Raw genomic sequence first — 16,697 nt, 5'->3', positions numbered from 1 at the left:
GTTATTAACTTTGCATCATAGTATTTTAGTTACGGGATATCAAGAAGAAGAGTAAACTTGACTCAAGGACTTTACCTTCTCTGCTGGGGAAGGACTTAGTGCATTTTTGGTGTACGCAGGATCCTTGTATCATGTTAGGTGGAAAGATGACCTTGTTACTGTCTTCATTTGGAGAGTAAGTATGACTTTAGGAGATGTGTACAAGTGCCGAGTTGACCGGGCTGGGGGTAGATTTGTGATGGTTAATTTTACGTGTCAACTTGGAGGGTGTTTTGGATGATATTAACACTTAACTCAGTGAACTCTGTGTAAATAGATTGCCCTCCATGATGTACGTGGGCCTCATCTACTCAGTTGAAGCCTGAATAGAACAAGAAGAACAACCTCTCCCAAGCAAGAGGGAATTCTCCAGCAGGCGACCTTCAGACTTCATAATGTACCATCAGCTCTTCTGGGTCTCCAGATTGCCAGCCTTTGGACAAAAACTGCACCACTGGCTCTCCTTCATTTCTCAGCTGCCAGCCCACATTGCAGATTTTGGATTCACTCGTCTCCAGAAATGTGTGTGGCTGTGCATTACAATGCTCACTTCATCCCCACCCTCTAACTGCAATAAAAATCCAAGTCAGTCTCCTTTCCTGTTCTCTCAAGACATTTTCAAACCAGCTTTGGAAGCCTGTCCTGCTCTCTCCATAAAGCCTTTTTTTGTGAGTAATAAATCTTTGAATATCCTCTTGGTGTGTTAGTAGTATCATCAGTCTTGACATCTGAACCAAATTTTGGACGGAGGTCCATTGTGTCTTTAGAGTGCCCACGACTGGTGGCCTCTGTTTACAGAAAGACTTCCTAGCTGGACATGTGAAGGGAAAGTGGAGTTGTAGGGGAATGGCTCCTCCATGGTGGCCTGACACCCCTGCATGTCTCCACATAGGCTTGAACTGCAGCTAATCTGAGTCTTGGTTAAATGCCTCATGACCTCCCAGAACATGAGGAGATGGAATGCTGTAAGGAGCCGCTACAAGGCCATCTCCCACACATCTCCTCTAGGAGTCTGCCATGAGGCAGTTTCTCATCACATACCAGTTTCTGATGAGGTATGGGGCTTTCTGTCCTGTGCCCCTTAGAACAGACCTGCAGAACATAAAAGCACTCAGCTGCAGTCTAGATGTGGCTGTTCGGTAATGGAGTATCCCAAAACTTGCATTACCATCACACAGCCCCCTTTGTTTCTTTGTTGTCTTTTAGGGAATGTGGGGCAAGGGCCTGGGGAGCTGGCACCTTTGGCTCATTTTTCTCTGCACTGTATATTTAAGTAATAAACTGTCTACATCTAAAAGTAGCTCATTGTATCTTTACCAGTCCAATCAGTCAGGTCTTGGCCTTGGCTTGTCTTGTATGTGTGAATTTGTTACCATATAATCCTGACTGTTATATCTTTCACCCATAAAATAAAATAATTAGCATACTTGTATTCATTCAACAGTTCTTAATCTTGATAAATACTGAGGGCTTACTTACTATTTCTTTCAATCATTTGTATTTGGGAAGCCTTCAGTAAATTATCAAATGCAGCTGTGGGGCCAGTTCACCACCTGAGCGAATATCCCATAGTACTTTATGAAGCTAAGAAGTTACGAATAATTGGTACTGGAAGATTCTGAAAAATGGAAGCATCATTTATAGACAAAATATTTTTCCCAATAAAGAGAAATGGAGTACAAACCACAGTCTTATGGTGTTTTTCACATTTCCAGTAAACAGATACCCGGTAAAATAACAGCAATATATTTTTGACATGTAGGACGTATGACAATCATTTATATAATAAAAATGTTAGGAGGACCTGTGGAGCACCATGTTCCAAGCTCTGTGCCAGACTCTGGGGACACAGAGACAACCTAGTCTGGGTCACAGAGCCAGGAGACCTCAGAGTTTAGAAGGTAGAGACATGCAGGCTAATAAGTATAATTTTGATAAGAACTATCAAATAACAAAGCAATGGGGTACCTGGGAACATCAGAGTATACCTCACCCCAGGAGATCAAGAAGGGTTTTTCAGAAGCAGTGCTGTTTACAAAGGCAAGGGCTATGATTGTCCCCATTTTTCAGATGAGAAAACTGAAGATTAGGCAGGTAAAGTAACTTGGCAGAGGCCACACAGCTAGCAGATAGGCCAACTTTGAACCATGGCCTGTTGGACTCTAAACCACTATTTGTTGTAATTACAACCATCACCTACCATTCTATTCCCCTAGCTCTGTTTGCCTCCAAATTAAAAAAATCTGCTAAAATCAGAGTAAACTCAAGTTAGGAAAAAACTTCCAGGAAAAGATGAATGAAAAACTTTTTGTAATTTTTCTGTTCCTTCTAACAGGGGAACCTTGAAAGTGAAAGCTCTGCCCAGCTGTGAGCAGTAAAGGGCTCTGAGGCAAACCTTTCATCTCCTCTCTTCCAGGAAACAGTTGTTTCTGGGGGAACTGCTTGCTCTTGTGATTGGAACACAACCTAGAGGACAGTAAGGAGTAGAATGGGCAGCTTCATCTTCACAGCCCTTCACACTTATGAATTTATTTATTTTATTTATTTTTGGCTGTATTGGGTCTTTGTTGCTGTGTGCAGTCTTTCTTTGGTTGCAGTGAGGGGGGGCTACTCTTCATTGCGGTGCCTGGGCTTCTCATTGCAGTGGCTTCTCTTGTCACGGAGCATGGGCTCTAGGCGCACAGGCTTCAGTAGTTGTGGCACACAGGCTCAGCAGTTGTGGCTCACGGGCTCTAGAGCACATGCTCAGTAGTTGCGCCGCACGGGCTTAGTTGCTCCGCGGCATGTGGGATCTTCCCGGACCAGGGCTCGAACCCGTGTCCCCTGCATTGGCAGGCGGATTCTTAACCACCGTGCCACCAGGGAAGTCCCTTCACACTTATGAAGGTGTTTATCTTCCCTGGAAGGGACCTCCAATGTTGTTCTCACTTTCTGCCTGCTGCTCCTTGACCCACAAAATAAGTCAGGACAGACCCTATGTTTGTTGATTTCAGTACAGCTTCATTAACTCTGACCTAGAAGGTTTTAGCCTTTACAGAATTCTAAGCACATTCAAAACTGAAGGAATATCTGCAGTCTGTGAAACACAAAATGGTTCACTGCAGTCAAGAATGTTAACTACTTACTTTCCTGTGTCACCTACCTTCAAGTATAACTTTAAAATTAATGAATGTGTAACTAACACATTCTACAGCCATTATTCTTCTAAAAAACTATTCAAAAAAAGCATTTTGTGGATTTTTATAATTCCATAAATTTGCTCCCTGGAGACTTCATCCCTTTGATTTTCACATTGATATGAACTGGACTTAAGTGTTGTCAAAAATCTTGCTAATGGAATATTACTCAGCCATAAAAAGAAAGGAAATTGAGTTATTTGTAGTGAGGTGGATGGAGTTAGAGTCTGTCATACAGAGTGCAGTAAGTCAGAAAGAGAAAAACAAATACAGTATGTTAACACATATATATGGAATCTAAGGGAAAAAAAAAAGGTCACGAAGAACCTAGCGGCAAGACGGGAATAAAGACACAGCCCTACTAGAGAATGGACTTGAGGATATGGGGAGGGGGAGGGGTGAGAGGTGACAAAGTGAGAGAGTGGCATGGACATATATACACTACCAAACGTAAAACAGATAGCTAGTGGGGAAGCAACCACATAGCACAGGTAGATCAGCTCGGTGGTTTGTGACCACCTAGAGGGATGGGATAGGGAGGGTGGGAGGGAGGGAGGGAGGGAGATGCAAGAGGGAAGAGATAGGGGAACATATGTATATGTATAACTGATTCACTTTGTTATAAAGCAGAAGCTAACACACCATTGTAAAGCAATTATACTCCAATAAAGACGTTAAAAAAAAGAGAGAACATGAGGATCCATTCCCATTTTCCAACAGACATAAATAAAAATTTAACTCTTCCTATTTCCATGGGCCAAATTGAGAATAAAACTCCTAACAATGGTCTGTAGCAAGGGAAACACTAACTATTCCAGGGTATGTTGCCCCTCTCTTTTTGGGCATTTGACCTCTTGGGCCAGAAATGGCACCCCAGAGCCAACATTTACTAAACAATCTAAAATTTTTCTTCTTCTCAATGCCTCAAATATTAGCTTTAATAAGAATTCTGATAACTTTTTGTTAACTTTTTATTATGGAAAATGTCAAATATACAAACGTGGAGAGAAACATATATAATGAACCATCATTTAACCATCACCCAGCTTCAACAATTATCAAGTCAAGGCCAGTCTTGTTTCATCAATATCTCCAACACAATTAACATCCAGACTTATTATTCTGAAGCAAATTCCAGACATCATTTCAACTGTAAATAGTTGAGACTGTATCGCTTAAAGATAAGGACTCTTACTTTCAACATAACCACAATACTATTATTCCAACTAATATCAAATATCAAGTCAAGTTTCAAATTATCCAGATTGTCTCAAAATGTATTTATTTTACAGTTTAGTCAAATCAGGATCTAAAAAAGATCCATATATTACAACTGGAAAAAGATCCATATATTACAACTGGTTAAGTCTCTTAAATCTCTTTTAATCTATAGGTTCATCCTCCATTTCATTCTGGCAATCATTTACTGACGGTACTAGGTCATTTGTCCTGTAGTTTCCTGTAGTCTGGATTCTGCTCATATCATCTCTGTGATGTAGAGTAATGTTTCTCTGTTCCCTGTATTTTCTACAGATCAGGAGTTATGACTAGAGGCACAGTCAGATTTAGGTTAAAAAATATGAAATATATTTTTTCATAGGTAGTGTAGTGTACTGCCATTAGCAGGCAAATAATGTCTGGGATGACATAGACATATGAGTAAGAATTTTTGCTTTCTAATATCTCACAACTGCCTTTAAACACCTGTGTGACACCTGATGTATAAAAGCCACATATAAGCTAAACAGACAGCATTTGCTGTACTAACAGCAGATTAGAAGGTAAATGCTTTACCACTCAGTGTCATTACAAAATATTAATTTTTTAGACAAACCTTCAGTGATGTCTACCATATTTCTAGTGATGTCTTATATGCTAGATATATAAAAAAAGACGAAGGAAATAAGGTCTTTGCACTCAAGGTCACATAACCTGGTGGGAAATACTGACATATAATCATAAAAGCACAAAAAAGGCCATAGGTGCCAAATTAGAAGTCTGTACAGATATAGTAGTAGTGCAACAACCTGGAGAGTAGTCATTGTAATAAACAGGGAGGAAGTGTCCAAAAGGATAGGACGAGCTGTGTCCTTGGGAGTGTGAAAGAGCTCACCTGTCTTCACAATTCCATTCATCATAGGGTTCACATACTTGATTCTTTCAAAGTAAATCTGAACAACATCTATGCCATTCACCTAAAAAAAAAATCTCATTAATAGTTTTATTGGTTCATCAATTCCTCTAGTCAACAAATATTTACTGAAGTATGGTTCATCAACCACTTTTTATTGGAAAAGCCTTCAGTGAATTATCTAATGCAGTTCCACTATAAGGCAACATGAGAGCCTAAGGAATAACAGATTGTCCTAGTTAAAATATAAAGCTAAGAAATCAATACACTAGTATTACAGTGTTATAGAAAACACTAGTAGTAGACATTTCTAATCTGTGGATCAATGACAGATGTCTCCAAATTTTAGCCACTGTTCTAGGCTCTGAGGATATGGGCAGGATTCAGGCTGAGTCCTAGTCCTCAAAGAGTTCATAGTCTAACAGGCCAAACAGTCAATCAGAAAGATGATTACAATACTAGAACGATGCTGAAAATATTTCCTGTTTTGCTTGGTGCTTCCACAAAAGGAACCCTGAAAAAGAAAACTCTGGCCAGTTGTTAGTACTATAGGCTTAAAGCAGCATTTTCACCTTCCTTTTCCCAGTTAACAACTATTGATGGAGGAATCGCTCTTTCTTCCACCTAAAGGGAAGTGAGAGGAGCAGCTCCAGCTTCAGAACCCTTTACCCATCTGTCCCAGAAGGGCCCTCTAATGTTGCTAGTACTTTAGAAGCTGCCTATTCCTGTTGCTTACACGCGTGTGAGCCCGTGTGCACGCACACACACATCAATATTTATTTGATGTTTCTAAACACAAAAATGTTGAAATATTTATAGTTCTTTTAAAATTAAACCATACAACAGAATTCAAAATATTTATAGCCACTCCCATCCCTTTCAGAGTTACTTCTTTCAACAGTGATCTGATCAGCAAAACAGGTTTCTTAGAAAATATAATATATTGGGCATCCAGGGAAACGATATATCAAACATATCAATATTACCTTTACTCCAACATGTCTTCTTAAAACTTTTGTTAAGGCACTTGCCCAGTTTGGGGGGAAAAACCTAGTCTTTAAAAAATATGCTGGAAACAAATTTCTACCTCATGTCTGAAAGTCTTAATTATCTTTGATCAATGCACTGTTTCCTTTCTGGAGGGAATGATTTGAAAAGATTCATCTGTACATTTTTAGTGTAATAATCTTATAAATAATGCATGGGTGCTATGTAATGACTGTAGGAAGAAAATTCCAACTGTTGATGGATCAAGTTCTTGGAGGATGGAGGTTAACTAGATACCATTTGGTTTGTTACCTCTGTGTCAACTGTTTTAAGCTGAATTCTTTGGATTTCTCTTTTAAAATGAAAGGCTTTTTAGGTTCTTTCATTTAACTTTTTCTTGACTGAACTCCGAAAGCATAGCAAGAACTGCCCATGTGAATTTGAAAGCTTAAAGTGTGATAACCGTAAAATGTTCTTTTGCAATTTAGAAATGAAAGGAATCTTACAGATCGCATAAATTGAAGATAACTGGGAACTGAAGATAATCCTAGCAAGTGATAGAACTCAATACAAATCTTTCAGAATTAAATACAGCAAATATCTGCAGGCTAACAAGAGTTGATTAACATCAACACTGTACTTTTCACATTTGTCAAATACAAGTTGAAAAGTCAAAACAAGATGGTGCATTATTATCTCTAAGGATGCCATGTACAAGTTAAACCTCCCAGGTGCTTGTAGCAACATTTTAGATGGAGGCAGTATTATATATGAAATGGTCATAAAACAATAATCCAATTTCATGCTGTTACTGTATACTTTGAAAAATTTCAGGTTACTGAGAATATCATTCATTGATTTGGATTGTTAGAATAGGAAACATCAACTTGTGGGATTTAGAAAGTTTATTTAAAAAATAAGATATCTTTCTGTACAAAAATATATTTTTGAAACACATATTTGATAATTCTACATAATTTCGAATATGAAATCATATAATTTGTTTTTAAAAGCTGTTCGTTCTCTACTCATTCCTTTGGCAACATTAGTTTTGTCAATTACAATACGTACTTTATTTAGACATATTTCTATATAGCAAAGATCTTATTTTAAAAATTGGCACCAAAGTTGAAAAAGAAAACGTAGTGATATTCAATTCTACCAGTGATTGTGTTCATTTTAAAAGGTTGATTTGTAGGAGAAAAAAGTGTTTAAATTACAGTTATTATCCACTTATATTATTATTGATCTGTAGAATATTTTTAAGATGTTAAACGTTATATATAGAAAGACATCCCCCACCCATACTCTTTTCACAAAGTAGGCTTTCCCTCAACCTTCTTGAGAAAAGATCAAGAGTTCCAAGTTTCTAAACTTTCAAAATTTTTTAATACAGAGTGCATTAACAGTGACCCCCCCAAAAGTTAGTTGACTGACACAAAATATCTATCAATAATGATTAAGAAATATGACACATTCTAGGTTGCCCTAAAAATTAAAAATGATCTTTCTACGTACCAGTACCCACTTCATGAAGTAGGCTTTACTCTACCTACTTACTATGGCTAGGGGAATAAAGGTAGTTCCAAAAGAGACCTATGCACTTTAGATAGGATCCCTGATTTCAAGCAAGTACTGAAGCAAACGTAAGCGCTTTTAACTTGGCACCCAAAAAAGTCTGTCATGTGACACAAAACCTTTATCCTAAATCTTTAGGAGAGATCGGCCAGGCATCCTAACAGTTTGAGAAGTCTGTAGCAGCTGAATATCAAGAAAGCTAACTCACTCAACTGGGATGTAATTACCATATAATATTCTAGTCCTTTGGCTACTGGTATTCAGACAAGTTTAAGTGGACTATCACAAATTCAAATATGCGGACTTTCTTTCAAAGACTAATTTGTATTGAGAGAACCATGTTGTTCTAGGGCACTGAGAAAGGAGCAATGGGAGTTGGAAGTTGAGCAGGCTAAATCACACTCGGAATACAGTTTTCATAATATGTACATATCAGGATATGTACATAACAATACCTTCCCGAGAGGGCGTTTACTCTATAAAATAATATTTTGCTAAGCTACATTCAGGCTAAATGGGAAATGGCCATTTCAAGTAAGAAGTAAAAAACTACCAGTTGTGAAAATGTTCTGAAAATCGAATTATCTACATATGAATTAAGCAGTTTCTGAAAAGGGCAAATTAGATCACATATCTCAAGATAAAATTATTGTTCAGTGTGGAAAGAGCACATGATGTAAAATTTCCCTGGTGGTGGAGTGGTTAAGAATCCGCCTGCCAATGCAGGGGACACAGGTTTGATCCCTGGTCCAGAAAGATCCCACATGCCGCGGAGCAACTAAGCCCGTGTGCCACAACTACTGAGCCTGCGCTCTAGAGCCCACGAGCCACAACTACTGAGCCTGCGTGCCACAACTACTGAAGCCCGCACGGCTAGAGCCCGTGCTCCGCAACAAGAGAAGCCACCGCAATGAGAAGCCCACGCACCGCAACCAAGAGTAGCCCCCGCTCGCTGCAACCAGAGAAAGCCCGCACGCAGCAACGAAGACCCAACGCAGCCAAAAAAAAAAAATTCTTAAATACTTCTCTGAAATTCAACACTGGTCCTTCAAACCAATTCCCATCACAGAAGGGCTTGCTGACAAGGGCTAATGCTGTGAATGAGAAAACAACTTAGGAGGAAAAATTAATGAAATTGCCACACAACCAAGGTGATCAGATTTTAAAGGCCTTCACTACAGAAAAAACCACAAGACTGGTACCAAAAGTGCACATACACACACAGACAGACGCAGACACATACGGACACACACACACGTGTGAACTGTAAAATAAACAAAAACAAAAACCACAACACGTATACACGTGTACACACACACACACACCCGCCCCCCAAAGACTGGGTCAGCAGTTAAGGCACCTTTATAAAAGACAAACAAACAAAACAAACAAACCAAAAAATACCATGTGGCTTTGGCTTTCCGAAAATGTGTTACAGTGCTACCAAGAAGCGATTCTGAAAGCATCTGAAAAACGTGCAAAATGTCTGAAAACAGTGCCTGGCAACTGAGACAGTTTGCAAGCGTGATTCAGAGGTCTGCCAAGGAAACAAAAGAAGCCTCCCTCCTCCCGGTGAGACCGCACACGGCACCAGGGGTGCTCCGGGCACTATTTACTGTCAGGTAGGTGGAAAGCAAGAGTCTGTGCAGGAGCGGTACATACTAGGAATCGCTCTCTGGCAGGGACGGGGCCATGGAGTTTCCACTGGTTGGGGAACCGCCCAGCTTTAGTTTTTGCAGATATTCGGCATGCACGGGCTTGTGGCACTGGAGAACCTTGATCGCATCTTCGATTTTGAACCACTCTCGCTTCCTCCCAATGCTAACCGAATCTTCCCAATCCTCCAGAATCTCAGTGACAGTCAGTACATACACGTACGTTCTGTGCTTGCGATCTTGGTTCTGCTCGAAAACGCCCAGGAGCCGGCCTAACTTCCCCTTGACTCCCGCCTCTTCGTACACCTCGCGGACGGCAGCACCGCCCGGCTCCTCCTCGGGCTCCACGCCCCCGCCCGGCACGATCCAGCGGTCCGGGTACCGACTGCTACTCACTAACAGCACCTCGTCCTCGCGCTCGCTCCGGAAGCACAGGCACGCCGCCCGCTTCTTGAACCCCTCCGGGTCGTAGGTCCGCGTCTGGTTCGGTTTGCACTTCATCCTCGAGGCCGCTCGCCGCTGCTCGGGTCCCCGCTGCCGCCGCCACCGGGCCGAGGGACTCCGAGGTGCCGCGGAGAGAAAGGGCCGCGGCGAGGGGCGGTGAGAGAGAGGCGTCTCAGCCCGCGAGCCCCGGGAGCTCGGGGAAGATGAGGCGGGGGCGGGGACGGAGGCGGGGGCGCGCGAGGTACGTCAGTCGGTCCTTCCCCCCGCGCGGCCGGGGGGTCCCGGGCGCAGACGCCTGAGTGGAGGAGGCGCCGCCGCCACCGCCCCCATCCCCGCCTCCGCCCCGGAGCCCGCCACTCTGCGCGGAGCCCACCGGCGTCTCCGGTGCGCGTCCCCGTCTCTCCCTCCTCAGCCGCCGGGGCCGGGGCCGGGGTTGAGCGAGGTGAGGCGCATTCGCGGACGCGTCCGCGTCCCCGGGCACGTGCGCGTTCCCGTCGGAGGGCGTGGGGCGGGGGTCTCGCGGCTCCCGCAGCGCGCGGCGCCTGGGGCGCACTGCGCAGGCGCCCCGCACCTCCGGGCTGGGAATCTCCGTCCCCCGGGGTGAAATGCACCGCCTTGTGACTTGGGCCAAGCTTGCCTCCACGTGTGCCTTCGAGCCCGACGTGGCTGTGGCGCGGTCGGACGTTTCTCCTCACCCTCCCCACCAGGTTGCAGGCAACACACACGCAGTCGTTTTACACACAGGACGGACGGTCAAGTAAGTGCGTATGGTCCTCGTCATCACCCATAAGGTAGAGTACCGGCTTACTTACAGGAAGGCCCCGGTTTTGTCAAGACGATCCTCGGTATTCTTGACAAAACAGTACCTAATCTTTGCTGAGTCATATCATGCAGTTTTGTTTCTTCAACAGGTTCTTCACCTTGCCAGGCATCTTGGCACAGCCCATAAGTGAACACTTTTCTTGAACCCCTATTGACATCTTACCTAACCTCTGGTCCTCGGTTTCCTCAGCAGTAAACTCCTCACCTACTTGGTTCAGACCTTTGCACTTTGGGTCATGTTCACCCAACAGCTGGAGAACCACCCAAAGCAGTGTTTTATTAAATCCCAGGCATCTCTCCCCTCCACGCACTCCACCCTTGGCTCTCTTTCTCATTGAGAAGTACTGGTTGAGGCTTTGGGAAACGTGCCTCTGGCAATCCCTTCATATTTTGCATTTTGAGTTTTAGGAGCCTCCTGGCCTGGGACTCCAGCAAGGCCACTTGGTGCTCTCTCACCTCTGTCTGGTCATCCTGCCTCCTTGGCCAAGAAGTGGCCCTCCCACAGCCCCAGATGTAACAACCTAAAGCCTTCCCCCTCCTTTGTATTTTTTCTTATCGTTTCCCTGCTCTCACAGGAACCTATGGAGAAGACCTCTGATATCCCCTCCCTTTTGCCTTATTGCAACTTAGGCATCTTTGTCTCTCTCTCACCCACAGACCCTCTGCTGGCATCAGGCAAGCAGGATCACAACAACTCACTTTTCCAGTGAAATAATCCATTCATCAAGGGGAAATTGAATCGGAAAGGTATGTGGAAAATGGTTATGAAACATACAGTCCGGTTTTTAAATAACAAGTTAGTTCAGCTTGCCAGGGTCTGTTCCACGCCGTGTATATCCAAATAGCTCATAAAAATGATTCTGTTCCTGGTGGCAAGACTACCCTCAAGATCTAGAGCATAATATGACAACAATATATGGGCATAATATAATAAAACTGTATGAAGAAAACGATAAAATGGAGAAATGAAGAGAATGACCTCAACCAATAGCGATACTAGTGCTAATGACCATACTTTACCGATATATGGATCATTTGGAGGAAGGCAACATACCATGATTAAAAACAAACTAGGAGGACTTCCCTGGTGGCCAAGTGGTTAAGACTCTGCGCTTCAATGCAGGGGGCACGGGTTGGATCCCTGGCTGGGGAACTGCCTTATGCCGCGAGGTGCGGGCAAAACAAACAAACAAACAAACAAAACAAAACAAAAAACCCCAAGACACTAGAAAAAATAGATTTCAGCACAGGCTGTGTACCTCAGTGTGCCCATACTCACAAATACACAAATGATGTTAAACAACTAGAAACAAAATCCATTATAGTCAGGATCTAGGCAAATGTACCAATTCTCACCCATATTATTACATATCATTTTAGATTTTCTTTCCCGTGTAATGAGATTGTAAAGAGAAAAAAGCCTACCGTTTTGGTAAAGAAGACAAAATTGTCATTCTTAGCAGATGGTAGGAATATATTCTTGGGAAACACCTAAGAAACGATGTAAAGATAAATTTCTTTAAATGGTAGAAGTTAATAAACATTAACATTTAAAATCCCAAGAGCTTTCATGTATGCCAGCAATAACCCTGTAGAAAATATAATGGGGAAACGATGACATCACAGTAGCAATATCAACCACTACAAAGTAAACAAAATACCGAGGGATCCTAAAAAATATGGTTAGGGCGTCGTAGTAGAAAATGATAAAACTTGTACTCAACTCTAAGAGATATTTGAATAAATCAAGAGGAACTTTAGCGAAGCTGGGAGATTGGGCTGGTGTCTGCAGGGAGGTGTGGACCAAACAGGCCCCAGCCACATGACAAGTCTGCTTCACAGTTACCAGGTACTATGTCCTTGTCTCACAAGAGGTGCCGTTTTATAGTCTGCTGCATCACTCCCACATCAGATTATGCCTATGCAATATGTCTGTGCCGGGGGTGGGGCATATTTATTGGAAGGGGGAGGAGAAGCAACATTATAATATGGAAGGAGGTAGCGACTGAGTTCCTCCTGGCAAAGTCATAGCATGTTTCTGGATAAAGAGATCCACAGGTTGTAGGTTTAGTGCAATGCCAAGGAAATTTTCAAATTAGTTTTTTTCCAAATTTCATAAAATAATTTTATTTTCCACCTGTTAAAACAATAGGGCAAGACAGTTTTAACTTTTTCTAAAGAAGAGTAGAAATCTTTTTTGGGAGACTAGCACTCTGCTGTCTGGTTTATCTATAGTTCATTGCTTCTCCGCTGATGAACAGGGTTGTTTCATGAGCCACTGTGGTAGCCGACTGTTACAGCAACAGCTGTGATAACGTGCATGCCTCCCACATTGTCCTTGGCCTTGGCATGGAGCTTGCTCTGTGCCATGGGACCACAGCAAGTGTGAAGCAAGCAGAGAATTGAAAAGTGCCTGTGCAATGGGGTTTGCCCTCTCTTGCTGCTCTTGAAACAAGATGACAACAATGTGAAGAAGCCTGGGCTAGGTGAATGATGAGAGATCCACAGTCCATGCATCGCCTTCACCCCACCTTACAGTGGATCCTTTGCCAGAAATGTAGGTGAGACCATCCTAGACCATCCAGCCCCCAGCAGAGCCAGTTAGCCGATAGAGCACCGACCACGGATGCATAAGTAAGCCTTCTGAGAAGAGCAGAAGGACCAGTCACCTGAGCCCAGCTGAAGTCGTTGAGCTGCAGAATTATGAGCAAAAGAATCAGTTGTTTAAAGCCACTAAAATTCGTGGTGGTTTCTTATACATCAAGAGCTAGCTGACACCACCATTAACTGCCATCCATCAAAGTCCAACCAAAAATAAAGTATGTTTCCCAGTAGAAATTCCACCTCTTCTTGAAGAGGTTGCCGTTGAACTTTCCCTGGAGTCAGAAGGAAAGGGATGAAGTTAAGACATGTAATGTTTGTACGTGTCAGTCTTTGTGCCGGACCCTGTGTTGAGCCCTGTATCCTGTGTAACTGACAGCCCGTTAAATCCTAAGGAGTCAGTTATTATTTCCGTTTCGTAGAAGAGAAGGCTTAGAGTGGAGTTAGTATTTGAATCCAAGTCCTCATGTCTCTATAGCTGTGCTCTGACAAAGTCACCATGTCTTGTCAAAAGGATTCTTTTTATCAAGAGCTACGGTTTGTTGGGGCATTTTTAAAAATTTATTTTATTGAAGTGTAGTTGATTTACAACGTTGTGTTCGTTTCTGCTGTGTAGCAAAGTGATTCAGTTATACATATGTATACATTCTTTTTCATGTTCTTTTCCATTATGGTTTATCACAGGATATTGAATATAGATCCCAGTGCTGTACAGTAGAACCTTGCTGTTTATCCATTCTACATATAATACTTTGCATCTGCTAATCCCAGACTCCCAATCCATCCCTCCCCCAGCCTCCTCCCCCTTGGCAACCACGAGGCTGCTCTCTATGTCTGTGAGTCCTTTTGTGTTTCGTAGATAAGTTCATTCGCGTCATATTTTAGATTCCACATATAAGTGATAGCATATGGTATTTGTCTTTCTGTTTCTGACTTACATCACTTCGTATGATAATCTCTAGGTCCATCCATGTTGCTGCAAGTGGCATTATTTCATTCTCTTTTGTGGCTGAGTAGTGTTCCATTGTATATAGGTACCACATCTTCTTTATCCATTCCTCTGTCGATGGACACGTAGGTTGTTTCCATGTCTTGGCTATTGTGAAGAGTGCTGCAGTGAACACTGGGGTGCACGTATCTTTTCAAGTTATGTTTTTCTCCGGATATATGCCCAGGAGTGGGATTGCAGGATCATATGGCAACTCTGTTTTTGGTTTTTTTGAGGAACCTCCATACCGTTTTCCATAGTGGCTCCGCCAGTTTACATTCTGTTGTGGCATTTTTGGATGACGTTCAGAGTTGGCTTCTTAGGTAAGGTGTTCACTTGCTAAGGGTCACTGAGTTCAAAGGAAGCTATTTCCGCTCTGGATGTTCTTCTCCTGAAAACTGTAGTGAAAAGCCCACCTGAGGGCCCATCTCACTCCCACCAATGAAGGGTGTCACCTTGACATGTTACTTCACAACTTGAAGTTCAGTTTCCCCTGCAAGCATAAAATGGAATTAGCGTTACAGAGAAGAAGACGTTCTATTTTGTCATCATCCTGGGCATTGATTTTGGTTTGTCGAGGGTCCGCTTTACGCGTGTAATATTTATTTACCAGCAAAATTGAAAAATGAGTATCAGAATCTTCTTTCAACAGATTAAGAGACAGGCTGAGATGGGTTTAAGTAAGTGAGGCAGCAAGTGATGGAGCTGAGTCACACGCTGGTCTGCCTGACACCAAAGGTAATCTTCACTGTGACAGATTTCGCGTGTGTTGAGAGTTGCTGAGATACACACACAGTACATGTCATTCCTTGTGGCACAGACTTCCTCCGCTCTCACTTTTTTCTGCCTGGGAGATCTGGGCACCCAGGAGAACACAGCTTCTCTGTAATGTTCTAAAACTGAGAGGGTCTGCTCTGAGCGCAACAAGTCTAGGATACACATTTCCGCATGTTTTCTGATTTAGGAAAGAGCAGGCAGATTGGAAAGTGACAGCAACATTAGAAGCATGGTCCTGGGAAGTTGGGTGCCTTTCTTGGTGAGATGGGCATGGAACCTAGAGCTGCCTCTTTTGCGATTAATTTTAAGTGAAATGCAATTCTAAGAGGGAGGAGCTCTCCAGAACAGCTGTCACTGCAGATGGAGAATGTTACAGACCTTCTGAGAGCCTTGTGGTCTTCACAGCTGGACCCAGCTTTCAGGAGAGTGACCACACATACCTGGGAGGATTTCTAGATGTACTAAAGGGAAGCAGAGTTGGGAAATTTGATTTTAGTAGTAGTCAGTGAGTGGGAAAGAATTGGTGTTTTGTAAACCGAATGCCCTAGAATTTAAATCTGGCTCTCTCAGTAGCTATGCAGCCTTAAGCAAGTGAGTATCTTGGACCTTGATAGTTCTCATCTGTAAAATGGGGATAATAAAAGTACCTACCTTATTAACTTCAACCCTCCCCCAAAGGCTTTCCCGACCATGTGTACTCACCCACCCCTTAGACTGCGATTAAATGACCCTCCTCCATTTTACCGGGCTCCCTTGACTTTAATTCTGTCATGGCTGTAATCAAGGAGTGTTGTGATGATCTGTCTGTATGTTTGTGAGAAATTGAAAGGCTAGGGTCCAGCCTGATACATACCTGTTCCCCCTGAGTCAGCACAGTGACCTGAACTTGGCATCCAGCAGGGGTTCAAAATACATTGATTGAGTGAAAGAGTGTGACAAAGCCTACATGGATCATAGAGGATGGTTCTCATTGCACCTAATAATTGTTTATTACAAATATAAAATGAAAGACGAGTGAAGAGAGGCAACTCCACACATAGCTTTTCACGTATGTGAAAAGGGAGGCTTCATCATGTTCCTTGGATAGTCTGTTTTTCCTTGAAGCACAACAAGGGCTTCAGAGTGGGGCTACAGTAGGTAGTTCAGTAGAAACTTCTCAAATACAAAGGGATTGGAACAAAAAACTACCTCCCCATTTTTTTTTTTTTTCTTTGCTTAACGGATGAACCATGGGGATGAATACGGGACTTGTAAGTTTGTGATTTTGTGAGTAACGGCACACGTGTGCACAGTCACGGGTGTGAGCCCAGCGGTCAACGGAGGTCAAATCCAGGTGAGTGTTTCCACTCTCTCGCAAAGAGGCAGCGCTCCTTGATTTCTCCTGCTTCTTTGATCACTCCCTCTGGTCCCCTGACTGCTGTATCCCCGCTTTTCAGTGATTTTGTCCTCTGTACAGACCTCTAATTCAGCAACTAAACCCTTCCTAGCGCTGTTCCGTT

At 42.8% G+C, this 16,697-nt stretch overlaps 1 protein-coding gene across 2 annotated transcripts; it reads right to left on the bottom strand.

Annotated features, from left to right (window-relative positions):
- Positions 1-4,172: 4,172 nt before the first annotated feature.
- NUDT11 (nudix hydrolase 11) lies at positions 4,173-10,431 on the bottom strand. 2 transcript variants are annotated; one of them, XM_082376030.1, is made up of 2 exons: positions 9,528-10,431; positions 4,173-5,410 (listed from the first exon to the last, which is right to left on the bottom strand). In XM_082376030.1, exon 1 carries the CDS (start codon positions 10,065-10,067, stop codon positions 9,573-9,575), a length of 495 nt encoding a protein of 164 aa, XP_082232156.1. In that variant the 5' UTR covers positions 10,068-10,431; the 3' UTR covers positions 4,173-5,410; positions 9,528-9,572. The 2 variants fall into 2 exon arrangements, with proteins under 2 accessions (XP_082232156.1, XP_082232157.1); XM_082376031.1 differs by having other exon boundaries at positions 9,574-10,431.
- Between the last annotated feature and the right edge of the window lie 6,266 nt (positions 10,432-16,697).

The sequence above is a fragment of the Balaenoptera borealis genome (genome assembly GCF_965194805.1).
Source record: "Balaenoptera borealis genome assembly, chromosome: X".
NCBI classification, from domain to species: Eukaryota; Metazoa; Chordata; class Mammalia; order Artiodactyla; family Balaenopteridae; genus Balaenoptera; species Balaenoptera borealis.
This window is presented reverse-complemented; position numbering and strand designations above follow the sequence as displayed.